This window comes from Oncorhynchus kisutch, linkage group LG3, assembly GCF_002021735.2.
Source record: "Oncorhynchus kisutch isolate 150728-3 linkage group LG3, Okis_V2, whole genome shotgun sequence".
Classification (NCBI taxonomy): Eukaryota; Metazoa; Chordata; class Actinopteri; order Salmoniformes; family Salmonidae; genus Oncorhynchus; species Oncorhynchus kisutch.
The window spans coordinates 77,602,209-77,629,650 of NC_034176.2; the positions used below are offsets into that span (position 1 = coordinate 77,602,209).

General features: G+C 45.2%; 1 protein-coding gene across 1 annotated transcript in view; it reads left to right on the forward strand.

Annotated features, from left to right (window-relative positions):
• The window catches only part of LOC109882273 (protein unc-13 homolog C), a gene marked incomplete at its 5' end in the record, with an annotated part of 212,971 nt that overhangs the window by 130,985 nt on the left and 54,544 nt on the right, over positions 1-27,442 (forward strand). Inside the window, 5 exon segments of the mRNA XM_031815140.1 lie at positions 193-316; positions 1,937-1,996; positions 3,278-3,358; positions 8,336-8,483; positions 24,957-25,049. Coding sequence (XP_031671000.1) covers positions 193-316; positions 1,937-1,996; positions 3,278-3,358; positions 8,336-8,483; positions 24,957-25,049 — 506 coding nt within the window.

Here is a 27,442-nt window from a genome sequence, read left to right on the forward strand (position 1 = left end):
CTGCTCTGTCTCTCTGCTCTGCTCTGTCTCTCTCTGCTCTGTCTCTCTGCTCTGTCTCTCTGCTCTGTCTCTCTCTCTGCTCTGACTCTCTGCTGCTCTGTCTCTCTCTGCTCTGTCTCTCTCTGCTCTGTCTCTCTCTGCTCTGTCTCTCTGCTCTGTTCCCCTCTGCCTCTGCTCTGCTCTGCTTTGCAGTTTGATTCTATTTGCAAAGATCTGTGAGAAGACGGTGTTGAAACGAGTCCTGAAGGAACTGTGGAAAATCGTCATCATCACTATTGAGAGAATGATAGTCTTACCACCTCTCAACGACCAGAATGTAAGATGTTATGTTATACACACCAAACACACACACACCAAACACACATTCAACACCATTGAGAGAATGATAGTCTTACCACCTCTCAACGACCAGAATGTAAGATGTTATGTTATATAAACAAAACACACACACACCAAACACACACACACACACACACACACACACAGAGAGACAGATAGTCCTCACACCTCTCAATGACCACTGTAAGTCATGAAACTATTCTAACCATGATGGGAGAACCTCTTACACTGGAGCAGAAGTAGGTCGCTGTGGTTCTGGAGAGCTACAGGTACTGAAGTGTTTACTTGCCCCCAGCAGGAACCAAATGAGATAATTGGCCAATATCAGAGCTGGGCTCAATTCTACCTACTATCTGGTCTCCCAGGACTGAAACAAAAAACCTTTCTAACTTAAAAATCACTACAGTACAGTACAGTATCTGCAACACTCCATGACCAGGGTTGCCTACCTCTGGCTGGAATATCCTCTAGTCTGTAAATGTGCACACCGACACACTCCCACACACAAATATGTACAAAACACAGATGCACCATAGAGGATATTCACAAAGTTCAGACAAGATGGTGTCTCCTTCTCTCTTTATGTGTCAGTCATGCAGGAAATGTTAGTGACGCCTGGATAGAGGAATGAAAAGGCAAGCCTTCTTCTCCAACAGGCAACACTGACAAGGCTGACAACACCCAGAAGGGATGTTCTCAAACACACACACTCTTGTATATCTAACCTTGTGGGGGGACACAATTCTGTCCTGATCCAAATTATATTTTCCCTAACCTCTAACCACAACCCTAACCTTTACCTCAAAATCTAACCTTAACCCTAACCCTAAACTTAATTCTAACCCTAACACTAACACTAATTCTAACCTTAACCCTAAACCCCCTAGAAATAGCATTTGACCTTGTGGGGACCAACAAAATGTCCCCAGTTGGTCAAAAGAAAATGGTTTACTATTCTTGTGGACACTTCTGGTCTAAACACGCCCACAGACACTTCTGGTATAAACACGCCCACAAACACTTCTGGTCTAAACACGCCCACAGACACTTCTGGTCTAAACACGCCCACAAACACTTCTGGTCTAAACACTCCCACAGACACTTCTGGTCTAAACACGCCCACAAACACTTCTGGTCAAAACACACCCACAGACACTTCTGGTCTAAACACGCCCACAAACACTTCTGGTCTAAACACGCCCACAGACAATTCTGGTCTAAACACGCCCACAGACACTTCTGGTCTAAACACACCCACAGGCACTTCTGGTCTAAACACGCCAACAAACACTTCTGGTCTAAACATGCCCACAGACACTTCTGGTCTAAACACGCCCACAGACACTTCTGGTCTAAACACGCCCACAGACACTTCTGGTCTAAACAAGCCCACAGACACTTCTGGTCTAAACACACACACACACACACACAGACACAGACACAGACACAGACACACAGACACACACACACACAAACAAACAAAACATCCTCTACTGAACCACCTTCGTGCTTCCTTTCACATTATATTCAGCATGAAAGTGCTTCAAAGGTGTATGTATATATAGGGTACAACCCTGTCTGTCTTTTCTCCTCACAGCAAGGAGCCCAGATGATTTTCAGTGCTGCCAAGGACCTGGGACAGCTATCCAAACTCAAGGTAGGTCTGGGGCACACTGTGTGTGTGTGTGTGTGTGTGTGTGTGTGTGTGTGTGTGTGTGTGTGTGTGTGTGTGTGTGTGTGTGTGTGTGTGTGTGTGTGTGTGTGTGTGTGTGTGTGTGTGTGTGTGTGTGTGTGTGTGTGTGTGAGAGAGAGAGAGAGAGAGAACGAGTGAGAGACAGAGTTTAATGGGCAGTTCTGGGTTTTTGCAATCTCTAGTCCGTCAGAGCACAGCCACAGCTACAGTAAACACACACACACACATGCACACACACTGTTGTGATTATCAAAAGTCAGAGTCCCACACAGTCCACAACGTACATCCTCCAGAGCAGTAGATCTGTGTTAGTTGGTTAGTTCTCATAGTGATTACATCCAGATTGAGGTCATCTCTGCTAAAACAGCCCACTCCTACCCTAGTCATGCAACTTCACTTCATGCTGTAAACCCATGACTAAACTGGCCAAGTCTTCATCATAGTACGTACTCGTGGTTGCTTTCCAATCCGTCTGTAACACAGATGAACTGTTTTTAATGAAGTCCCTGTATCTCTGCTCCTAAATTAAAAGATCTTCCCACAGTCACACTCTTTGATCACAGTCACTAGTCTCATTTCATGTTCCAAGAAGCACAGCAGAAAGATAGGGAGACAGTATTGTGTCTGTGATGTGCCATGGTTGAGCAGCAATTTGCAAGCAACTGTATTGTCGCTGTCTGTACTGTTTTGCTGTATTCTCCTGCTGAATCAAATGATCAGATCTCACAATGTGTTTACCATCTCAGGAACCACATTAATAATACACAGTAAAGGGGTTGCCATGAATTTGACAGTAATTTACAGGCATCTCGGTGGCGAGTAAAATGATGTATTTTATATATTACAGTACGCTTAAAAATATGTTAATAAGCAAAGAACAACTATACCATGCACCCACTAGTGGTCAAAATGTTTTTGGCGCTCCAAAGATACGGTACTGTATTCTGGGTGGAATTACAATACCATTTGAAATACAGCAATTTTGAAATACAGCAATCTTCCCACAATGCTCTATCATTTTTACTGTTGATAATACCTCAAATTAACATTTAAATTACAGTTTTCCATTACAATGTACATAGCAATCTTATCATATGCAAACATCTGAAATGTAGTGTGTGTGTGTGTGTGTGTGTGTGTGTGTGTGTGTGTGTGTGTGTGTGTGTGTGTGTGTGTCCTCTCCAAGAGGAATGTTATGGAAACATGTTTTGATGAATCTATCTCTTTCTATTCTCTCCGCTCTAGGACCATGTGATCAGAGAGGAAGCCCGTAGCCTGACACCAAGACAGTGTGCAGCTATGGACCTTGTCCTTCCCACCATCAAGGTAATGGAGAGCCCTCGCTCTATCTATCCCTCTCTCCCCCCCTCCATCTGTCTCTCCCTCCATCTGTCTAACCCACCATCCCTCTCTCTTTCCATCCATCCCTCCCTTCCTCCATCCCTTTCAGCCTCCATCCATCTCTCCATCAATTCCTCTCTCAATCCATCCATGCCTCCTCCATCCCTCCCTCCCTTTCACCTTCCATCCCTACCCTCATTCCTTTCTCCCTCTAACCATCCATGCCTACCTTTCACCTTCCATCCCTACCCTCATTCCTTTCTCCCTCTAACCATCCATTCCTACTTTCTACCTTCCATCCCTACCCTCATTCCTTTCTCCCTCTAACCATCCATGCCTACCTTTCACCTTCCATTCCTACCCTCATTCCTTTCTCCCTCTAACCATCCATGCCTACCTTTCACCTTCCATCCCTACCCTCATTCCTTTCTCCCTCTAACCATCCATGCCTACCTTTCACATTCCATCCCTACCCTCATTCCTTTCTCCCTCTAACCATCCATGCCTACCTTTCTCTGTCCCTGTATATGAGCAAAGAGAGATGGACAGGGTTTTAACAGGGTAGTAGGGTTGTAAAGAGAGTTTACCTAAATGATCGTTGTAGAGTGGTGACTGTTTTAACAGGGTAGTAGGGTTGTAAAGAGAGTTTATCTAAAGGATCGTTGTAGAGTGGTGACTGTTTTAACAGGGTAGTAGGGTTGTAAAGAGAGTTTATCTAAAGGATCGTTGTAGAGTGGTGACTGTTTTAACAGGGTAGTAGGGTTGTAATGAGAGTTTACCTAAAGGATCGTTGTAGAGTGGTGACTGTTTTAACAGGGTAGTAGGGTTGTAAGGTCTTTAAGAGGAGTAGTGGTGCTGAGAGGAGTCGATGCAGTCAGTAAGTGCGTCCAAATGGCACCCTATACCCTACATAGTGCAGTACTTTTGACCAGACCCCTGTGGGTGCTATTTGTGACACAGACAGGAGTTCAGACCGGGGTCTGTGTGAACACTCAACGCAGCGCCGTGAAACAGAAGCTAATTGATTCCTGCATCTCCATGGACACCAGCTCCCTGTTTAGATCCGTCATGCTGTGGAATTCTCTCCACCAGTATTCCGAGGAGAACGTCCAATTAGAGGAGTTCAGTAATGCTTCCAGGAGACTCTGGCCAATCACAGTTAAGTAATACCTTTAGGTAGAAGAGATACATAGGCTGAATGCAGGACTGATTAAAGACCTAAAGGAAGAGGGGGGGGAGAGATGGGGGAGAAAGACTAGCAGAGATACACAGGCTGAATGTAGGAGTGGTTAAAGACTTAAAGGAAGAGAAAGAGGAGAGCGAGAGGGAGGGAGGTAGGGAGAGAAACTAGCAGAGATACACAGGCTGAATGTAGGAGTGGTTAAAGACTTAAAGGAAGAGAAAGAGGAGAGCGAGAGGGAGGGAAGCAGGGAGAGAGACTAGCAGAGATACACAGGCTGAATGTAGGAGTGGTTAAAGACTTAAAGGAAGAGAAAGAGGAGAGCGAGAGTGAGGGAAGCAGGGAGAGAGACTAGCAGAGATACACAGGCTGAATGCAGGACTGGTTAAAGACTTAAAAGAAGAGAGAGAGGAGAGAGAGTTAGAGAGGGAGGGAGGGATGGGGGAGAGAGACTAGCAGAGATACACAGGCTGAATGCAGGACCGGTTAAAGACGTTATGCCTTCAGTAATGAGGCAAGGAGAGATGGAGAGAGGGGTGGGAGGGTGGTAGAGAGAGGGGCAGGAGGGAGGTGGAGATGGGGGAAGTAGAGAGAGGGGAGGGGAAGATAGAGAGAGAGGAGGGGGAGGTAGAGAGAGGGGAAGAGAGAGAGAGAGGGAGGAAGAGAAATGGATATGAAGGGAGAGAGGGATAGAGAGAGAAGGAAAGAGACAGAGAGAAAGAAATGGAGCAAAAAGGAATGGAATTCTGAAGAGGGAACATTTGTATGGTGTTAAATGGTTTGAGATAAATGTAATGCCGAAAAGCAAAACCAGTATAGATTCCCCATGAAATGACTGTGATTTTTCAGGTGGTGGTGAGATGATAATATGATACACATATCCATGTATGTGACAAAAAATGTTTTGTTGTTGATGTTTTTGTTGGTGTTGTGTGGACTAGCTCTTGGAGTTGGTGTTGTGTGGACTAGCTCTTGGAGTTGGTGTTGTGTGGACTAGCTCTTGGAGTTGGTGTTGTGTGGACTAGCTCTTGAAGTTGGTGTTGTGTGGACTAGCTCTTGAAGTTGGTGTTGTGTGGACTAGCTCTTGGAGTTGGTGTTGTGTGGACTAGCTCTTGAAGTTGGTGTTGTGTGGACTAGCTCTTGAAGTTGGTGTTGTGTGGACTAGCTCTTGGAGTTGGTGTTGTATGGACTAGCTCTTGAAGTTGGTGTTGTGTGGACTAGCTCTTGGAGTTGGTGTTGTGTGGACTAGCTCTTGGAGTTGTGTGGACTAGATCTTGGAGTTGGTGTTGTGTGGACTAGCTCTTGGAGTTGGTGTTGTGTGGGCTAGCTCTTGGTGTTGTGTGGACTAGCTCTTGGAGTTGGTGTTGTGTGGACTCGCTCTTGGAGTTGGTGCTGTGTGGGCTAGCTCTTGGTGTTGTGTGGACTAGATATTGGAGTTGGTGTTGTGTAGACTAGCTCTTGGAGTTGGTGTTGTGTGGACTAGATCTTGGAGTTAGTGTTGTGTGGGCTAGCTCTTGGTGTTGTGTGGACTAGATCTTGGAGTTGGTGTTGTGTGGGCTAGCTCTTGGTGTTGTGTGGACTAGCTCTTGGAGTTGGTGTTGTGTGGGCTAGCTCTTGGTGTTGTGTGGACTAGCTCTTGGAGTTGGTGTTGTGTGGACTAGCTCTTGGAGTTGGTGCTGTGTGGGCTAGCTCTTGGTGTTGTGTGGACTAGATCTTGGAGTTGGTGTTGTGTAGACTAGCTCTTGGAGTTGGTGTTGTGTGGACTAGATCTTGGAGTTGGTGTTGTGTGGGCTAGCTCTTGGTGTTGTTGGACTAGATCTTGGAGTTGGTGTTGTGTGGGCTAGCTCTTGGTGTTGTGTGGACTAGCTCTTGGAGTTGGTGTTGTGTGGACTAGCTCTTGGAGTTGGTGCTGTGTGGGGTAGCTCTTGGTGTTGTGTGGACTAGCTCTTGGAGTTGGTGTTGTGTAGACTAGCTCTTGGAGTTGGTGTTGTGTGGACTAGATCTTGGAGTTGGTGTTGTGTGGGCTAGCTCTTGGTGTTGTGTGGACTAGCTCTTGGAGTTGGTGTTGTGTGGACTAGCTCTTGGAGTTGGTGTTGTGTGGACTAGCTCTTGGAGTTGGTGTTGTGTGGACTAGCTCTTGGAGTTGGTGTTGTGTGGACTAGCTCTTGGAGTTGGTGTTGTGTGGACTAGCTCTTGGAGTTGGTGTTGTGTGGACTAGCTCTTGGAGTAGGTGTTGTGTGGACTAGCTCTTGGAGTTGGTGTTGTGTGGACTAGCTCTTGGAGTTGGTGTTGTGTTGGATATGTCTTTGATGGTTTCTCTGCCATTCTTCCCCCATCAACACCTACGGTATCTTCAGAGTGAATCTGGGTTGTGCCTATTCTGCCGAGGCAGCAGAGCTACAGAGCTTAGTCCCAAATGACACTGTATGCCCTATGTAGGACACTACTTTTGATCAGAAGTAGTTTGCTATAGGTAATAGGATGTTTTTTGGAACACAGAGCTACAGCGCTTAGGATCATTTACTCTGAGCAGCTTTGGCTCATTGACTCACCCACTGTTTTCAGTCTGTATCCGATATTCCATAATGCATCAGTGACTGGATTATATCTGAACATGACTTTCTTCTTCCAGAGCCAATGGAGGATGACCTACGAACTCATGAACTCCAGTGAGGTGGAGAGTGTGTGTGGGGGTGGAGTGTGTGTATGTGGCAGGACTTTAAGCAATTATCCTCTGTCTTAATGCAACAGTACAGAGTACATTTTTATTAGGCCTACTGCTGCCAGCCTGGATGAGCATACATAGTTATTACCTCTCCCACACAGTCTTCCACACAGTCTGGTCTGAAGATGTGAAAAGTACATTAACTCTGTACGTGTTCTATCTGGTCTGAGTGTACCCGAGTTTTATTGGTAACCTCACTCCTCAGATTGAAATGCCTTGAATTGCTAGCTTTTTCAGTGGTGTAGCTGGCTAAGGTGTTGTCGAGTGTTTGCGAGACAGAGGACCCGAGATCAAGTAGCAGACTTTAGGAGGGAGGAAGATGTATTGTTATACAAGCAGTTTGACAGCTGTTACATAAGCAAACATGCGTATTATCTCTCCCACACAGTCTCCTATACAGTCAGTCTGGTCAGAAGACTTAAAGGTACATGAACATGTATGTTTTCAATCTGATCTGAGGAACCAACATTAAAATGAATATGGTGAATGAAGGCTTACCCAAGTAAACTTCAGTCCAGCTTTAACAAAAAGGGTAACCAGGTGCTCAACTGGGGGGACAATTCTAAAAAAGTAGTCCTACCTCCAGGACACTTCAACAGGTGACTATCCCAGAAAAGAAAAAGGAACTGTCTGTCTGCATATATTTTGAATTTAAAATGTTACCTTTATTTAACTAGGCAAGTCAGTTAAAAACAAATTCTTATTTTACAATGGCGGTCTACCCAGACAAAACCCTCCCCTAATAACCCGGACAACGCTGGGACAATTGTACGCCGCCCTATGGGACTCCCGATCACGGCCGGTTGTGATACAGCCCGGGATCGAACCAGGGTCTGTAGTGACACCTTTAGCACTGAGATGCAGTGCCTACGACCGCTGCGCCACTCTGGAGTCTTTTAACATACATATACAGCATCTTTGTTTACAGGACAGACAAGCAGGCTAAATGTACTGACTATGTCTGTTCTCCTTCTGCTCTGAAGACTGAAGACAGTGAATAAAGTGGCTCTGACTTTCCTTCTTTCTTTTTTCCTTTCTCTCTCTCTCTTTTCCGTAGCAATATTTCCACGCCGGAGGAAACGGTCTGAAGAAGACGTTCCTTGAGAAGAGCCCTGACCTCAAGTCCCTCAAATACGCTCTGAGCCTTTACACACAGCCTACCGATGCCTTGATCAAGAAGTATATATGCACCCAAACCTCTCAAGGTAAGGACACTGAGCTAGTAGATATGCACCCAAACCTCTCAAGGTAAGGACACTGAGCTAGTAGATATGCACCCAAACCTCTCAAGGTAAGGACACTGAGCTAGTAGATATACACCTTAACCTCTCAAGGTAAGGACACTGAGCTAGTAGATATGCACCCAAACCTCTCAAGGTAAGGACACTGAGCTAGTAGATATACACCCAAACCTCTCAAGGTAAGGACACTGAGCTAGTAGATATACACCCAAACCTCTCAAGGTAAGGACACTGAGCTAGTAGATATACACCCAAACCTCTCAAGGTAAGGACACTGAGCTAGTAGATATGCAACCAAACCTCTCAAGGTAAACACTGAGCTAGTAGGTATGTAACCAAACCTCTCAATGTAAACACTGAGCTGGCAGATATGCAACCAAACCTCTCAAGGTAAGGACACTGAGATAGTAGATATGCAACCAAACCTCTCAATGTAAACACTGAGCTAGTAGATATGCAACCAAACCTCTCAAGGTAAACACTGAGCTAGTAGATTTGCAACCAAACCTCTCAATGTAAACACTGAGCTAGTAGTTATGCAACCAAACCTCTCAATGTAAACACTGAGCTAGTAGATATGCAACCAAACCTCTCAAAATAAGGACACTGAGATAGTAGATATGCACCCAAACCTCTCAAGGTAAGGACACTGAGCTAGTAGATATACACCTTAACCTCTCAAGGTAAGGACACTGAGCTAGTAGATATGCACCCAAACCTCTCAAGGTAAGGACACTGAGCTAGTAGATATACACCCAAACCTCTCAAGGTAAGGACACTGAGCTAGTAGATATACACCCAAACCTCTCAAGGTAAGGACACTGAGCTAGTAGATATACACCCAAACCTCTCAAGGTAAGGACACTGAGCTAGTAGATATGCAACCAAACCTCTCAAGGTAAACACTGAGCTAGTAGGTATGTAACCAAACCTCTCAATGTAAACACTGAGCTGGTAGATATGCAACCAACCCTCTCAAGGTAAGGACACTGAGATAGTAGATATGCATCCCAAACCTCTCAAGATAAGGACACTGAGCTAGTAGATATGCAACCAAACCTGTCAAGGTAAGGACACTGAACTAGTAGATTTGCAACCTATGCTCCAAAGTTAAGGACACTTCCGCTAGTATATGCACCCTAATACACCGAGTACACTTAATCTGTTTCCCCAAATGTCCCTGAAAGTCCCCAAATGTCCTCTCTAGAGGTTAGGGTTAGAGTTCAGGGTTTAGGTCAATTCCATTTCAGTCAATTCAGGAAGAAATTCCAATTCCATTCTTTCTCATAGAGAAGCATTGATGGAAATTGGAATTAGAATTTCAGTTAACTTCCTAACCCTGCTCACAGGAGGCTGGTTAGGGGAGGACGGCTCCAATTGATGACTGGAATGGGATGAAGGGAATTGTGTCATGTGTTTGATGAGCTGGATACCATTCCATTTATTCCATTACAGACATTACTATGAGCCCATCCTCCCCAATTAAGGTGCCACCAACCTCCTGTGACCCTGTGATAGTTATCCTTGCTTCTCTTACAGCGGGCTGCAGTGTTTTTCCATGTCAGCTTGGTTTCTCTTCAGTTTACCGTGTGAGATGGTTATTGCAGTAATTGCATTTGTCATCTACTGCCTCCTTCAATCCCTTTCTCTTTCTATTTTACTCCTGCTTCTCTCTCTCTTTCTCACTCACTCTCTTTTGCTCTCTCTCTGTCGCTCTCTCTCTCTTTCTCACTCAATCTCTCTCTTTCTCACTCAATCTCTTTTGCTCTCTCTCTCTGTCACTCTCTCTCTCTTTCTCACTCACTCTCTTTTGCTCTCTCTCTGTCACTCTCTCTCTCTTTCTCACTCACTCTCTTTTGCTCTCTTTCTCTCTCTTTTGCTCTCTTTCTCTCTCTGTCGCTCTCTCTCTCTGTCGCTCTCTCTTTGTTGCTCTCTCTTTGTCGCTCTCTGTCGCTTTCTCTCTCTGTCGCTCTGTCTTTGTTGCTCTCTCTTTTCCGCTCTCTCTCTCTCTGTCGCTCTCTCTCTCTTTCGCTCTCTCTCTGTCCCAGTTCCATGCTGTGTTTTACTGTGTCTCTGTGGAAGTGTAGGTTTTCTGTTTTCTTAACAGAGTAGAGCTACCTGATGGTCTATCTAGGGCAGTGGGCACAAACTTTTTATAGTCCCGTACCCCTTCAAACATTCAACCTCCAACTGCGTACCCCCTCTAGCACCAGGGTCAGCACACTCTCAAATGTTGTGTTTTGCCATCATTGTAAGCCTGCCACACACATACATTACAATACATGTATTAAAAATGAATGTTTAAGTTTACATACACTTAGGTTGGAGTCATTAATAGGTTTTCAACCACTCCACAAATTTCTTGTTAACAAACCATAGTTTTGGCAAGTCGGTTAGGACATCTACTTTATGCTTGACAGTCATTTTTCCAACAATTGTTTACAGGCAGATTATTTCACTTCATAATTCACTGTATCACAACTCCAGTGGGTCAGAAGTTTACATACACTAAATTGACTGTGCCTTTAAACAGTTTGGAAAATTCCAGAAAATGATGTCATGGCTTTGAAGCTTCTGATAGGCTAATTGACATCATTTGAGTCAATTGGAGGCGTACCTGTGGATGTATTTCAAGGTCGACCTTCAAACTCAGTGCCTCTTTGCTTGACATCATGGGAAAATCAAAAGAAATCAGCCAAGACCTCAGAAATAAAATTGTAAGACCTTCACAAGTCTGGTTCATCCTTGGGAGTGTGATGAAAGAAATAAAGGCTGAAAGAAATCATTATTTCTACCATCTACCATTCTAGCATACCATGATTGGAGTAAACTAACGATCCTACCATCCTAACATAATTGGAGTAAACTAACGATCCTACCATCCTAACATGATTAGAGTAAACTAGCGATCCTACCATCCCTAACCTTATTGGAGTAAACTAACGATCCTACCATCCTAACCTGATTGGAGTAAACTAACGATCCTACCATCCTAACATGATTGGAGTAAACTAACGATCCTACCATCCTAACATGATTGGAGTAAACTAGCGATCCTACCATCCTAACCTGATTGGAGTAAACTAACGGACAATAAATATTCTACTGCTACAGCTATTTTAACTCACATCTACAGTACCTGTAGTTAAATAATTATACATACATTTCTAATTTCTTCTTTCTTCAAGTGCTGGATTTTCACCCACAGCGGCCAATCCACCATTCCTTCTGATCTTAACTCCAACCCTCCGTTGTCCACAGAAAAACCCATCTTTCCCAGTATAATGCCATTTTAATATTTCCTTTTGCAATAAATCCCTCCATGTTACGCTGATGTAGAACATTTCTGCTGATATTATACTAAAAAGACTAGAATGATATTTCTCATTGACTGATGGTGGTTTTTCAGATCTCCTAACAATACAGTTTGCAGTTCCATCTGAACCCTGATATTATGACATAACAATCATTCCTGGACCTGACTCCAAAATCAAGCCACAGATAGACAGTACCAGAAAATATATTATATTGATTATGTTTCCTCGTGACAGAGTCTGCACAAGGATGACTGTTCAATGCCCCACATATAGAGATTTTTTTTGTAGCAAGTATTTTATATAGTAGCTTAAATTGAAACGAATGACTTGATGAGTCAATTGTTGTTTTATATGTCAGTTCATAGACCCGATGCCAAGGTATTGGGACATAAAAAAAACTGACTTCAACTGACTTGAATTTTATTGGTTGTTAGCATGTTGATTTCCCCTGTTCCAGGTCTTAATTATGTTGTCGTGATATCCCCCTCCCTAATCAGGATCCATTCATCATCTCTCTCTCTCTCTCTCTCTCTCTCTCTCTCTCTCTCTCTCTCTCTCTCTCTCTCTCTCTCTCTCCAATTCAATTCAATTGGAGAGGTAGACAACATACAAAGTGAATATATAAAGTGAAAAACAACAAAAATTAACAGTAAACATTACACATACAGAAGTTTCAAAACAGTAAAGACATTACAAATGTCATATTATATATATATATATATATACAGTGTTTTAACAATGTACAAATGGTTAAAGGACACAAGATAAAATAAATAAGCATAAATATGGGTTGTATTTACAATGGTGTTTGTTCTTCACTGGTTGCCCTTTTCTCGTGGCAACAGGTCACAAATCTTGCTGCTGTGATGGCACACTGTGGAATTTCACCCAGTAGATATGGGATTTGTTTTCGAATTCTTTGTGGATCTTTGTAATCTGAGGGAAATATGTCTCTCTAATATGGTCATACATTGGGCAGGAGGTTAGGAACTGCTGCTCAGTTTCCACCTCATTTTGTGGGCAGTGAGCACATAGCCTGTCTTCTCTTGAGAGCCATGTCTGCCTACGGCGGCCTTTCTCAATAGCAAGGCTATGCTCACTGAGTCTGTACATAGTCGAAGCTTTCCTTAATTTTGGGTCAGTCACAGTGGTCAGGTATTCTGCCGCTGTGTACTCTCTGTGTAGGGCCAAATAGCATTCTAGTTTGCTCTGTTTTTTTGTTCATTCTTTCCAATGTGTTAAGTAGTTATCTTTTTGTTTTCTCATGATTTGGTTGGGTCTAATTGTGCTGCTGTCCTGGGGCTCTGTAGTGTGTGTTTGTGTTTGTGAACAGAGCCCCAGGACCAGCTTGCTTAGGGGACTCTTCTCCAGGTTCATCTCTCTGTAGGTGATGGCTTTGTTATGGAAGGTTTGTGAATCGCTTCCTTTTAGGTGGTTGTAGAATTTAACAGCTCTTTTCTGGATTTTGATAATTAGTGGGTATCGGCCTAATTCTGCTCTGCATGCATTATTTGGTGTTCTACGTTGTACACGGAGGATATTTTTGCAGAATTCTGCGTGCAGATTCTAAATTTGGTGTTTGTCCCATTTTGTGAAGTCTTGGTTGGTGAGCGGACCCCAGACCTCACAACCATAAAGGGCAATGGGCTCTATGACTGATTCAAGTATTTTTAGCCAAATCCTAATTGGTATGTTGAAATTTATGTTTCTTTTGATGGCATAGAATGCCCTTCTTGCCTTGTCTCTCAGATCGTTCACAGCTTTGTGGAAGTTACCTGTGGTGCTGATGTTTAGGCCAAGGTATGTATAGTTTTTTGTGTGCTCTAGGGCAACAGTGTCTAGATGGAATTTGTATTTGTGGTCCTGGTGACTGGACCTTTTTTGGAACACCATTATTTTGGTCTTACTGAGATTTACGGTCAGGGCCCAGGTCTGACAGAATCTGTGCATAAGATCTAGGTGCTGCTGTAGGCCCTCCTTGGTTGGTGACAGAAGCACCAGATCATCAGCAAACAGCAGACATTTGACTTCAGATTCTAGCAGGGGGAGGGCCGGGTGCTGCAGACTTTTCTAGTGCCCGCGCCAATTCGTTGATATATATGTTGAAGAGGGTGGGGCTTAAGCTGCATCCCTGTCTCACCCCACGACCCTGTGGGGTTAGACAGTGAAGAAATGTGTGTGTTTTTTGCCAATTTTAACCGCACACTTGTTGTTTGTGTACATGGATTTTATAATGTCGTATGTTTTACCCCCAACACCACTTTCCATCTGTTTGTATAGCAGACCCTCATGCCAGATTGAATCGAAGGCTTTTTTGAAATCAACAAAGCATGAGAAGACTTTGCCTTTGTTTTGGTTTGTTTGGTTGTCAATTAGGGTGTGCAGGGTGAATACATGGTCTGTTGTACGGTAATTTGACATTTGTTCAGTACATTGTTTTCATTGAGGAAATGTACGAGTCTGCTGTTAATAATAATGCAGAGGATTTTCCCAAGGTTACTGTTGACACATATTCCACGGTAGTTATTGTGGATTGGGGTGATCAGTCCTTGGTTCCAAATATTGGGGAAGATGCCAGAGCTAAGTATGATGTTAAAGAGTTTTAGTATAGCCAATTGGAATTTGTTGTCTGTATATTTGATCATTTCATTGAGGATACCATCAACACCACAGGCCTTTTTGGGTTGGAGGGTTTTTATTTTGTCCTGTAACTCATTCAATGTAATTGGAGAATCCAGTGGGTTCTGGTAGTCTTTAGTAGTTGATTCTAAGATCTGTATTTGATCATGTATATGTTTTTGCTCTTTATTCTTTGTTATAGAGCCAAAAAGATTGGAGAAGTGGTTTACCCATACATCTCCATTTTGGATAGATAATTCTTCGTGTTGTTGTTTGTTTAGTGTTTTCCAATTTTCCCAGAAGTGGTTAGAGTCTATGGATTTTTCAATTGCATTGAGCTGATTTCTGACATGCTGTTCCTTCTTTTTCCATAGTGTATTTCTGTATTGTTTTAGTGATTCACCATAGTGAAGGCGTAGACTCAGGTTTTCCGGGTCTCTATGTTTTTGGTTGGACAGGTTTCTCAATTTCTTTCTTCGATTTTTGCATTCTTCATCAAACCATTTGTCATTATTGTTAATTTTCTTCGGTTTCCTATTTGAGATTTTTAGATTTGATAGGGAAGCTGAGAGGTCAAATATACTGTTAAGATTTTCTACTGCCAAGTTTACACCTTCACTATTACAGTGGAACGTTTTACCCAGGAAATTGTCTAAAAGGGATTGAATTTGTTGTTGCCTAATTGTTTTTTGGTAGGTTTCCAAACTGCATTCCTTCCATCTATAGCATTTCTTAATGTTACTCAGTTCCTTTGGCTTTGTTGCCTCATGATTGAGTATTGCTCTGTTTAAGTAGACTGTGATTTTGCTGTGGTCTGATAGGGGTGTCAGTGGGCTGACTGTGAACGCTCTGAGAGACTCTGGGTTGAGGTCAGTGATAAAGTAGTCTACAGTACTACTGCCAAGAGATGAGCTATAGGTGTACCTACCATAGGAGTCCCCTCGAAGCCTACCGTTGACTATGTACATACCCAGCGTGCGACAGAGCTGCAGGAGTTGTGACCCGTTTTTGTTGGTTATGTTGTCATAGTTGTGCCTAGGGGGGCATATGTGGGAGGGAATGCTGTCACCTCCAGGCAGGTGTTTGTCCCCCTGTGTGCTGAGGGTGTCAGGTTCTTGTCCGGTTCTGGCATTTAGGTCGCCACAGACTAGTACATGTCCCTGGGCCTGGAAATGATTGATTTCCCCCTCCAGGATGGAGAAGCTGTCTTCATTAAAATATGGGGATTCTAGTGGGGGGATATAGGTAGCACACAGGAGGACATTTTTCTCTGTTAGGATCATTTCCTTTTGAATTTCTAGCCAAATGTAGAATGTTCCTGTTTTGATTAATTGAATGGAGTGAGTTAGGTCTGCTCTATACCAAATTAGCATACCCCCTGAGTCCCTTCCCTGTTTCACACCTGGTAGTTTGGTGGATGGGACTACCAGCTCTCTGTAACCTAGAGGGCAACCAATGGGTCCATCTCCTCTATACCAGGTTTCTTGCAGGATGACAATGTCTGTATTACCGATTTCTTTGGTGAAGTCCGGGTTTCTGCTCTTTAGGCCAAAGGCAGATGACCTCAGGCCTTGGATATTCCAGGATAATATAGTGAAGGCTTTTTGTTCCATAGAGTGTCCAATATTGTTGGTCGTGGTTTGGCCTCAGGCCAGTAAGTGTGAGCAGAGCCTGCTGAGCATCTGGTACATGCCATTGGCTTGGGCGAGTGTGAGAGTGGGGGTTGGGACTGTTTGCCCGCTCACTACCTGGGCGTATGTGTGGCTTCCATGTTGAGGCCCTCTTTGCGGGGGTGGGGTGCATGGGGTGGGCAGGAGTGGCATAGGTCTGATCTGAGGGGGCCTAAATGGAGTGTGGGCATGGTTGACGTGGGGGGGTGTTGATTGGTTGGGGTGGGGGTGTGGATCTGTCTGGGTGTACTGTGGTCTGGATGTAATTCCTCTTGGCGTGGGTCCTCTATGTGTAGATCCAGGGGGGGTCCTGCAGATCTGGGAGGGTGTCTCGCTGGTCTGGGTGGGGTGTCTATTGATCTGTTGCTCCTGTGTGAAGTGTTGGGGATACGTTTGAGAGCGATGTCCTTTAGAGTTCGGGCAAAGGTGGGCACTGCTGCCTTGTAGAGGTGGACCTGGTCATAGAGGCTGTTCAAGTCCAGGGTGGAGTGGTGGGCCAGGAAAACGTTTGGTTTTGAGGCACAGTCACGGGAAATACTTGCATTTACCCGCTGTATTGTGGCGGGGTGGAAGTCTTTTCGTGGTAGCAGGGTGGAGATAACCACTTGTGCGTTGGGGAAAGTAGAAGAAGCCTTTTCAATCACTCCCTTCAGTGCTGTGGCCACTCTTTCCTGCTGTGCTCTCAGGTCGTTTGTGCCTGTGTGTATTATTATTTGGCTGGGTGAGCCTAGTTTGGCCTCAGACAGAAGGTCTAGGGCGCGCTGGGTGTTTGGACACCAGAGTTTAGACACAATGTGTTTGGGAAAAAGTTTTTTTTCTTCTATATATTTCCCATTTGAGTCCATAAGTAGTACAATTTGTGTCTTGTGTTTGTCCTCAGTGGGTGTGGGGGGGTTGGCAGAAGGGCTACCAGGGTGGCTGACAGGGGGGGTGCTCAGAGGGGGTGAGAGCCTCTGGGCTTGGGGTTCTTCATTTGTCTGTTGTGCTGTGATGTCGACTCTATGGTCAGGGTCTGGTGTGGACTGTTCTGCTGTGGTGTCGAGACTTTTGTTGGGTGCTGAGGTGGGCTGTTCTGCTGGCTTCTCTGTGGGGGTGGCCACCTCTCTAGTGGGTTGTTCTCTGTCACACGCCGTCCCCCTCAACTTCTCCTCCATCCCCCTCACCCTCTCCTCCATCCCCCTCAACCTCTCCTCCACCAGCAGTCTGATACTCTCCTCTAGTGCTCTGTTCTGCTCCTCTTTCTCCTGTTGTATTTGTCTCACCACTGTCCAAAGTGCAGATATGTCTCTGTCCACCTCCAGCTCTCCGGGTCTGGTTAAGGTGCTGTTGTTGTGCTGGACTGTTGTCTGGGTCTGTGCTTGCCTGAAGTGTAATCACCTGCTGTTCCAGCTCCACTGCCTTATCTCCAGCTGGGTGAATTTGTCCTTCATTTCAATGAGGGAGTGGTAATCTGTGCTGGGAGGTTGACCCTCCGCTGGGGGTTGCTCATCTGTGGGGTTACATAATGAAGAGGTCTGGTCTGATCCTCTCGGGGTGGGGGTATCTTTATCAAGGGAGAGCTTCTCCTGCTGGGCTAATTCTTTGATTAGGTGAAAGTCCAGCTGAAACTGTTTGTGGTTACTCTGTACCATTACTGTTCCAGGACTTATAGATATTTATATTACTTAACTCAGAGTCCTCGTTGTCAAGTATTCTGAGTTTCCACCCCTCGTTAATCCCCCCTCTCGTAACAAAGGGGTAGTGTGCTAATATAGCACTGTGCCATGCCAGGGGATGGTTTGTGTGGAAGATAAGGTTGCTGATGTTCCCATTTTTGTAATAGTCAGCAAAAAGTGTCTCTTGATTTTCCATAAGGAGCTTCATTTTGTAATCTTTTCTTGCCTTATCATTCTTTACATGCAAAGGGTACTGTATTTTAATTGCCTCTGAACAGCGGGAGGGAGCTTCTAAGGCCTCTCCATTTGGTTGGGGTAGACTGTGTGACTCTCCTGCCATTGTTGGGCTAATGGGCTTTGACACCTCTCACTTGACACGTCAGTGCTATTTGAAGCTGTATCAAGCTTCTCTCTCTCTCTTCCCCTCTCTCCCCCTCTCTCTCTCCTTCTCTCTCCCTTCATCAGCTCCTGCTCTTGCTCCTGCAAGAGCCCTCTGTCTGTGTTACTACCCACACGTCTGGCCCTCTGTCTGTGTTAGTACCCCCACGTCTGGCCCTCTGTCTGTGTTACTACCCCCATGTCTGGCCCTCTGTCTGTGTTACTACCCCCATGTCTGGCCCTCTGTCTGTGTTACTACCCCCACGTCTGGCCCTCTGTCTGTGTTACTACTCCCAATTCTGGCTGTTCTGTCTATGTTACTACCCCCACTTCTGGCCCTCTGTCTGTGTTACTACCCCCACTTCTGGCTGTTCTGTCTATGTTACTACCCCCACTTCTGGCCCTCTGCCTGTGTTACTATCCCCACATCTGGCCCTCTGTCTATGTTACTATCCCCACATCTGGCCCTCTGTCTATGTTACTACCCCCACGTCTGGCTGTTCTGTCTGTTTTACTATCCACACGTCTGGCTGTTCTGTCTATGTTACTACCCCCACTTCTGGCCCTCTGCCTGTGTTACTACCCCCACTTCTGGCCCTCTGTCTGTGTTACTACCCCCACTTCTGGCTGTTCTGTCTATGTTACTACCCCCACTTCTGGCTGTTCTGTCTATGTTACTACCCCCACTTCTGGCCCTCTGCCTGTGTTACTACCCCCACTTCTGGCCCTCTGTCTGTGTTACTACCCCCACTTCTGGCCCTCTGTCTGTGTTACTATCCCCACGTCTGGCCCTCTGTCTATGTTACTACCCCCACATCTGGCCCTCTGTCTGTGTTACTATCCCCACTTCTGGCCCTCTGTCTGTGTTACTATCCCCACGTCTGGCCCTCTGTCTATGTTACTACCCCCACGTCTGGCCCTCTGTCTGTGTTACTATCCCCACGTCTGGCCCTCTGTCTATGTTACTACCCCCACGTCTGGCCCTCTGTCTGTGTTACTATCCCCACTTCTGGCCCTCTGTCTGTGTTACTATCCCCACGTCTGGCCCTCTGTCTATGTTACTATCCCCACGTCTGGCCCTCTGTCTATGTTACTACCCCCACATCTGGCCCTCTGTCTATGTTACTATCCCCACTTCTGGCCCTCTGTCTATGTTACTATCCCCACATCTGGCCCTCTGTCTATGTTACTATCCCCACATCTGGCCCTCTGTCTATGTTACTACCCCCACGTCTGGCTGTTCTGTCTGTTTTACTATCCACACGTCTGGCTGTTCTGTCTATGTTACTACCCCCACGTCTGGCCCTCTGTCTGTGTTACTATCCCCACTTCTGGCCCTCTGCCTGTGTTACTACCCCCACTTCTGGCCCTCTGTCTGTGTTACTACCCCCACATCTGGCCCTCTGTCTGTGTTACTATCCCCACGTCTGGCCCTCTGTCTATGTTACTACCCCCACATCTGGCCCTCTGTCTGTGTTACTATCCCCACTTCTGGCCCTCTGTCTGTGTTACTATCCCCACGTCTGGCCCTCTGTCTATGTTACTACCCCCACGTCTGGCCCTCTGTCTGTGTTACTATCCCCACGTCTGGCCCTCTGTCTATGTTACTACCCCCACGTCTGGCCCTCTGTCTGTGTTACTATCCCCACTTCTGGCCCTCTGTCTGTGTTACTATCCCCACGTCTGGCCCTCTGTCTATGTTACTATCCCCACGTCTGGCCCTCTGTCTATGTTACTATCCCCACGTCTGGCCCTCTGTCTATGTTACTACCCCCACGTCTGGCCCTCTGTCTATGTTACTATCCCCACTTCTGGCCCTCTGTCTATGTTACTATCCCCACATCTGGCCCTCTGTCTATGTTACTATCCCCACATCTGGCCCTCTGTCTATGTTACTACCCCCACGTCTGGCTGTTCTGTCTGTTTTACTATCCACACGTCTGGCTGTTCTGTCTATGTTACTACCCCCACGTCTGGCCCTCTGTCTGTGTTACTATCCCCACTTCTGGCCCTCTGCCTGTGTTACTACCCCCACTTCTGGCCCTCTGTCTGTGTTACTACCCCCACATCTGGCCCTCTGTCTGTGTTACTATCCCCACGTCTGGCCCTCTGTCTATGTTACTACCCCCACATCTGGCCCTCTGTCTATGTTACTACCCCCACGTCTGGCCCTCTGTCTGTGTTACTATCCCCACGTCTGGCCCTCTGTCTATGTTACTACCCCCACGTCTGGCCCTCTGTCTGTGTTACTATCCCCACGTCTGGCCCTCTGTCTGTGTTACTATCCCCACATCTGGCCCTCTGTCTATGTTACTATCCCCACTTCTGGCCCTCTGTCTATGTTACTATCCCCACTTCTGGCCCTCTGTCTGTGTTACTATCCCCACGTCTGGCCCTCTGTCTGTGTTACTATCCCCACGTCTGGCCCTCTGTCTATGTTACTACCCCCCACGTCTGGCCCTCTGTCTGTGTTACTATCCCCACTTCTGGCCCTCTGTCTATGTTACTATCCCCACTTCTGGCCCTCTGTCTATGTTACTATCCCCACTTCTGGCCCTCTGTCTGTGTTACTATCCCCACGTCTGGCCCTCTGTCTGTGTTACTATCCCCACGTCTGGCCCTCTGTCTATGTTACTACCCCCACGTCTGGCCCTCTGTCTGTGTTACTATCCCCACTTCTGGCCCTCTGTCTGTGTTACTATCCCCACGTCTGGCCCTCTGTCTATGTTACTATCCCCACGTCTGGCCCTCTGTCTATGTTACTACCCCCACATCTGGCCCTCTGTCTATGTTACTATCCCCACGTCTGGCCCTCTGTCTGTGTTACTATCCCCACGTCTGGCCCTCTGTCTATGTTACTCTCCTCACATCTGGCCCTCTGTCTATGTTACTATCCCCACTTCTGGCCCTCTGTCTATGTTACTATCCCCACATCTGGCCCTCTGTCTATGTTACTATCCCCACATCTGGCCCTCTGTCTATGTTACTACCCCCACGTCTGGCTGTTCTGTCTGTTTTACTATCCACACGTCTGGCTGTTCTGTCTATGTTACTACCCCCACGTCTGGCTGTTCTGTCTGTTTTACTACCCCCACATCTGGTCATCTGTCTATGTTACTACCCCCACGTCTGGCTGTTCTGTCTGTTTTACTACCCCCACGTCTGGCCCTCTGTCTATGTTACTACCCCCACGTCTGGCCCTCTGTCTGTGTTACTACGCCCATGTCTGGCTGTTCTGTTATGTTACTACCCACACGTCTGGCTGTTCTGTCTGTTTTACTACCCCCACGTCTGGCTGTTCTGTTATGTTACTACCCCAACGCCTGGCTGGTCTGTTATGTTACTACCCCCACGTCTGGCTGTTCTGTCTATGTTACTACCCCCACTCCTGGCTGTTCTGTTATGTTATGTTACTACCCCCACGTCTGGCTGTTCTGTCTGTGTTACTACCACGTCTGGCAGTCCTGTCTATGTTACTACCCTCATGTCTGGCTGTTTTGTTATGTTACTACCTCCACGTCTGGCTGTTCTGTCTGTTCTGTCTGTTTTACTTCCCCCATGTCTGGCTGTTCTGTTATGTTACTACCCCCACGCCTGGCTGTTCTGTTATGTTACTACCCCCACGTCTGGCTGTTCTGTCTGTGTTACTACCACGTCTGGCTGTCCTGTCTATGTTACTACCCGCCACGTCTGGCTGTTCTGTCTATGTTACTACCCCCCACGTCTGGCTGTTCTGTCTATGTTTCTACCCGCCACGTCTGGCTGTTCTGTCTATGTCTCTACCCCTACGTCTGGCTGTCCTGTCTATGTTACTACCCCCACATCTGGCTGTTCTGTCTATGTTACAAGCCCTACGTCTGGCTGTGTCCATGTTTCTGTCTCTTTGTCGCTCTGTCTCTGTCTGGCTGTCTCTCTCTCACACCCTTCTTTCTCCTCCTCCTCTCTCTTGTTCATCTCTATCACTCTCTTACCCCCTCTCCTCATCTCTATTTCTCTCTACCTCCCTCTCTTTCACCCCCGCTCTCTCCCTTTCTCCCTCCTGGGTCTATCATTGAGTGCACCTCCATATTTAATGTGTGTTTGTTCTCTGCTCCAGAGAGGGTAGTGGTCCTAAATGGTTGGAGTCCCTGTGTAGGGCAGCACCTTGCGTTACCATTCTGTGTGTGTGTGTGTGTGTGTGTGTGTACTTCTGTTCCATTCTGTTATGTTCTTTTACTCAGAGCTTAATGCATTTATCTACAGCTCCATGTGTTGTTTTGTTTTCTCTGTAGCTTGTTTTTCTTTTGTCACTGGTTTCCAGAGATCCCTACTTCTCAGAGTGACACAGGAGGAAGTGGAGTGAGTCATTCACTTCATGTTGCAGTTTATGTCACTACACACAGGGGTTTCTCTACCTTTCTGGATCAGTGTGTGTGTAACCTTATTTGAGATGCAGTGTTTCTGTCTTTTTGACTCTCTGTCTCACCTTTTCTCGCTCTCTGTCTCACCTTTTCTCGCTCTCTGTCTCACCTTTTCTCTCTCCCTGTCTCTCCTTTTCTCTCTCTCTCTCCTTTTCTCTCTCTCTCTCTGTCTCTCTCTCTTTTCTCTCTCTCTTTTTCTCTCTCTCTCCTTTTCTCTCTCTCTGTCTCTCTCTCTCTTTTCTCTCTCTCTCCTTTTCTCTCTTTTTCTCTCTCTCCTTTTCGCTCTCTGTCTCTCTCTCTTTTCTCTCTTTGTCTCCTTTTCTCTCTCTCTCCTTTTCTCTCTCTCTGTCTCTCCTTTTCTTTCTCTCTCCCTTTCTCTCTCTGTCTCCTTTTCTCTCTCTCTGTCTCTCCCCTCTGATTCTCTTACAACATGTGGTTGTGATGAGTAGCAGGTCATTGCAGTTGATGATTCTCTCTCTCACTCTCTCTCTTTTTCTCTCCCTCTCAATTCAATTAAATTCAAGGGCTTTATTGGCATGGGAAACATGTGTTAACATTACCAAAGCAAGTGAGGCAGATAATATACAAAACTGAAATAAACAATACATATTAACACTAAACATTACACATACAGAAGTTTCAAAACAATGAAGACATTACAAATGTCATAATATATATATATATATACAGTGTTGTAACAATGTACAAATGGTTAAAGTACACAAGGGGAAATAAATAAGGGTTGTATTTACAATGGTGTTTGTTGTTTTCTGGTTGCCCTTTTCTTGTGGCAACAGGTCACAAATCTTGCTGCTGTGATGGCACACTGTGGAATTTCACCCAGTAGATATGGGAGTTTATCAAAATTGGGTTTGTTTTCGAATTCGTAGTGGATCTGTGTAATCTGAGGGAAATATGTCTCTCTAATATGGTCATACATTGGACAGGAGGTTAGGAAGTGCAGCTCAGTTTCCACCTCATTTTGTGGGCAGTGTGCACATAGCCTGTCTTCTCTTGAGAGCCATGTCTGTCTACGGCGGCCTTTCTCAATAGCAAGGCTATGCTCACTGAGTCTGTACATAGTCAAAGCTTTCCTTAAGTTTGGGTCAGTCACAGTGGACAGGTATTCTGCCACTGTGTACTCTCTGTTTAGGGCCAAATAGCATTCTAGTTTGCTCTGTTTTTTTGTTAATTCTTTCCAATGTGTCAAGTAATTATCTTTCTGTTTTCTCATTATTTGCTTGGGTCTAATTGTGCTGCTGTCCTGGGGCTCTGTCGGGTGTGTTTGTGTTTGTGAACAGAGCCCCAGGACCAGCTTGCTTAGGGGACTCTTCTCCAGGTTCATCTCTCTGTAGATGATGGCTTTGTTATGGAAGGTTTGTGAATCGCTTCCTTTTAGGTGGTTGTAGAATTTAACGGCTCTTTTTTGGATTTTGATAATGAGTGGGTATCGGCCTAATTCTGCTCTGCATGCATTATTTGGTGTTCTACGTTGTACACGGAGGATATTTTTGCAGAATTCTGCATGCAGAGTCTCAATTTGGTGTTCGTCCCATTTTGTGAAATCTTGGTTGGTGAGAAGCAATGGACTCTATGACTGATTCAAGTATTTTTAGCCAGATCCTAATTGGTATGTTGAATTTTATGTTCCTTTTGATGGCATAGAATGCCCTTCTTGCCTTGTCTCTCAGATCGTTCACAGCTTTGTGGAAGTTACCTGTTGCGCTGACGTTTAGGCCAAGGTATGTATAGTTTTTTGTGTGCTCTAGGGCAATGGCGTCTAGATGGAATTTGTATTTGTGGTCCTGGCGACTGGACATTTTTTGGAACACCATTATTTTGGTCTTACTGAGATTTACTGTCAGGGCCCAGGTCTGGCAGAATCTGCGCAGAATATCTAGGTGCTGCTGTAGGCCCTCCTTGGTTGGTGACAGAAGCACCAGATCATCAGCAAACAGTAGACATTTGACTTCAGATTCTAGTAGGGTGAGGCCGGGTGCTGCAGACTTTTCATTGATATATATGTTGAAGAGGGTGGGGCTTAAGCTGCATCCCTGTCTCACCCCTCACTCTCTCACTCTCATCATCTCTTCCCCTCTTTCTCTCCCTCACTCTCTCCTATTCCTCCTCTCTCCTTCTCTCTCCTCTCTCTCTCTAACGGTAGTCTTGTATGGTGATCTCCAGGTGAGGTCTCAATGTGCTCTCTCTCCTCTCTCTCTCTCCTCCTCCTCCTCTCTCTCTCTCTCTCTCTCTCTCTCTCTCTCTCTCTCTCTCTCTTACAGTAGTTTTGTGTTGTTGTTCTGCAGGTCAGTCTACCAACGGCTCCATGGGGGAGGTGTCTATCTATCTCTCCTTCTCTCTCTCCCTCTGACGGTAGTGTTGTGTTATTGGTCTGCAGGTCAGTCTACCGACAGCTCCGTGGGGGAGGTGTCCATGCAGGTGGATCTCATCTCTCACCCTGGCACTGGAGAGCACAAAGTCAACGTGAAGGGTGAGACACACACACACAAGCACTCACACATGCCATTCCTATACACAAACACACAGAGGAGGAAAGCTGAAACTGTGAAACAATTAAACCTCACTTCACCCCTTAGATAAGAACATTACAACAACAATTTATCATTCTTAGTCAAATCTATTCATACCTGTAATGTTCAAAGAGGAACCACTGGGAGGAACATGGATAGTTGGATGTAGTTGTAGGCTAATGTTAAGCTGTGGTCATTATCAGATAGAATGCTGCTACACTATGTCCTACTTGAAACCCTATACTACAGAACACTAGTCCGTCAGAGACCAGCGGTTTAAACCTTATTTTACAGAACACTAGTCAGACAGAGACCAGCGGTTTAAACCTTATTTTACAGAACACTAGTCAGACAGAGACCAGCAGTTTAAACCTTATTTTACAGAACACTAGTCAGACAGAGACCAGCAGTTTAAACCTTATTTTACAGAACACTAGTCAGACAGAGACCAGCAGTTTAAACCTTATTTGACAGAACACTAGTCAGTCAGAGTCAGAGACCAGAGGTTTAAACCTTATTTTACAGAACGCTAGTCAGACAGAGACCAGCGGTTTAAACCTTATTTTACAGAACACTAGTCAGACAGAGACAGAGACCAGCGGTTTAAACCTTATTTTACAGAACACTAGTCAGTCAGAGACCAGCAGTTTAAACCTGATTTTACAGAACACTAGTCAGTCAGAGACCAGCGGTTTAAACCTGATTTTACAGAACACTAGTCAGACAGAGACCAGCAGTTAAAACCTTATTTTACAGAACACTAGTCAGTCAGAGACAGAGACCAGCAGTTTTAACCTTATTTTACAGAACACTAGTCAGTCAGAGACAGAGACCAGCAGTTGAAACCTTATTTTACAGAACACTAGTCAGTCAGAGACCAGCAGTTTAAACCTTATTTTACAGAACACTAGTCAGACAGAGACCAGCAGTTAAAACCTTATTTTACAGAACACTAGTCAGTCAGAGACAGAGACCAGCAGTTTAAACCTTATTTTACAGAACACTAGTCAGTCAGAGACAGAGACCAGCAGTTTAAACCTTATTTTACAGAACACTAGTCAGTCAGAGACCAGCAGTTTAAACCTTATTTTACAGAACACTAGTCAGACAGAGACAGAGACCAGCGGTTTAAACCTTATTTTACAGAACACTAGTCAGTCAGAGACCAGCGGTTTAAACCTTATTTTACAGAACACTAGTCAGTCAGAGACCAGCGGTTTAAACCTGATTTTACAGAACACTAGTCAGACAGAGACCAGCAGTTAAAACCTTATTTTACAGAACACTAGTCAGTCAGAGACAGAGACCAGCAGTTTTAACCTTATTTTACAGAACACTAGTCAGTCAGAGACAGAGACCAGCAGTTGAAACCTTATTTTACAGAACACTAGTCAGTCAGAGACCAGCAGTTTAAACCTTATTTTACAGAACACTAGTCAGACAGAGACCAGCAGTTAAAACCTTATTTTACAGAACACTAGTCAGTCAGAGACAGAGACCAGCAGTTTAAACCTTATTTTACAGAACACTAGTCAGTCAGAGACAGAGACCAGCAGTTTAAACCTTATTTTACAGAACACTAGTCAGTCAGAGACCAGCAGTTTAAACCTTATTTTACAGAACACTAGTCAGACAGAGACAGAGACCAGCGGTTTAAACCTTATTTTACAGAACACTAGTCAGTCAGAGACCAGCAGTTTAAACCTTATTTTACAGAACACTAGTCAGTCAGAGACCAGCGGTTTAAACCTTATTTTACAGAACACTAGTCAGACAGAGACCAGCAGTTTAAACCTGATTTTACAGAACACTAGTCAGTCAGAGACCAGCGGTTTAAACCTGATTTTACAGAACACTAGTCAGTCAGAGACCAGCGGTTTAAACCTGATTTTACAGAACACTAGTCAGTCAGAGACCAGCGGTTTAAACCTGATTTTACAGAACACTATTCAGTCAGAGACCAGCGGTTTAAACCTGATTTTACAGAACACTATTCAGTCAGAGACCAGCGGTTTAAACCTGATTTTACAGAACACTAGTCAGTCAGAGACCAGCGGTTTAAACCTGATTTTACAGAACACTAGTCAGTCAAAGACCAGCAGTTTAAACCTTATTTTACAGAACACTAGTCCGTCAGAGACCAGCAGTTAAAACCTTATTTTACAGAACACTAGTCAGACAGAGACCAGCGGTTAAAACCTTATTTTACAGAACACTAGTCAGACAGAGACAGAGACCAGCAGTTTAAACCTTATTTTACAGAACACTAGTCAGACAGAGACCAGTGGTTAAAACCTTATTTTACAGAACACTAGTCAGACAGAGACAGAGACCAGCGGTTTAAACCTTATTT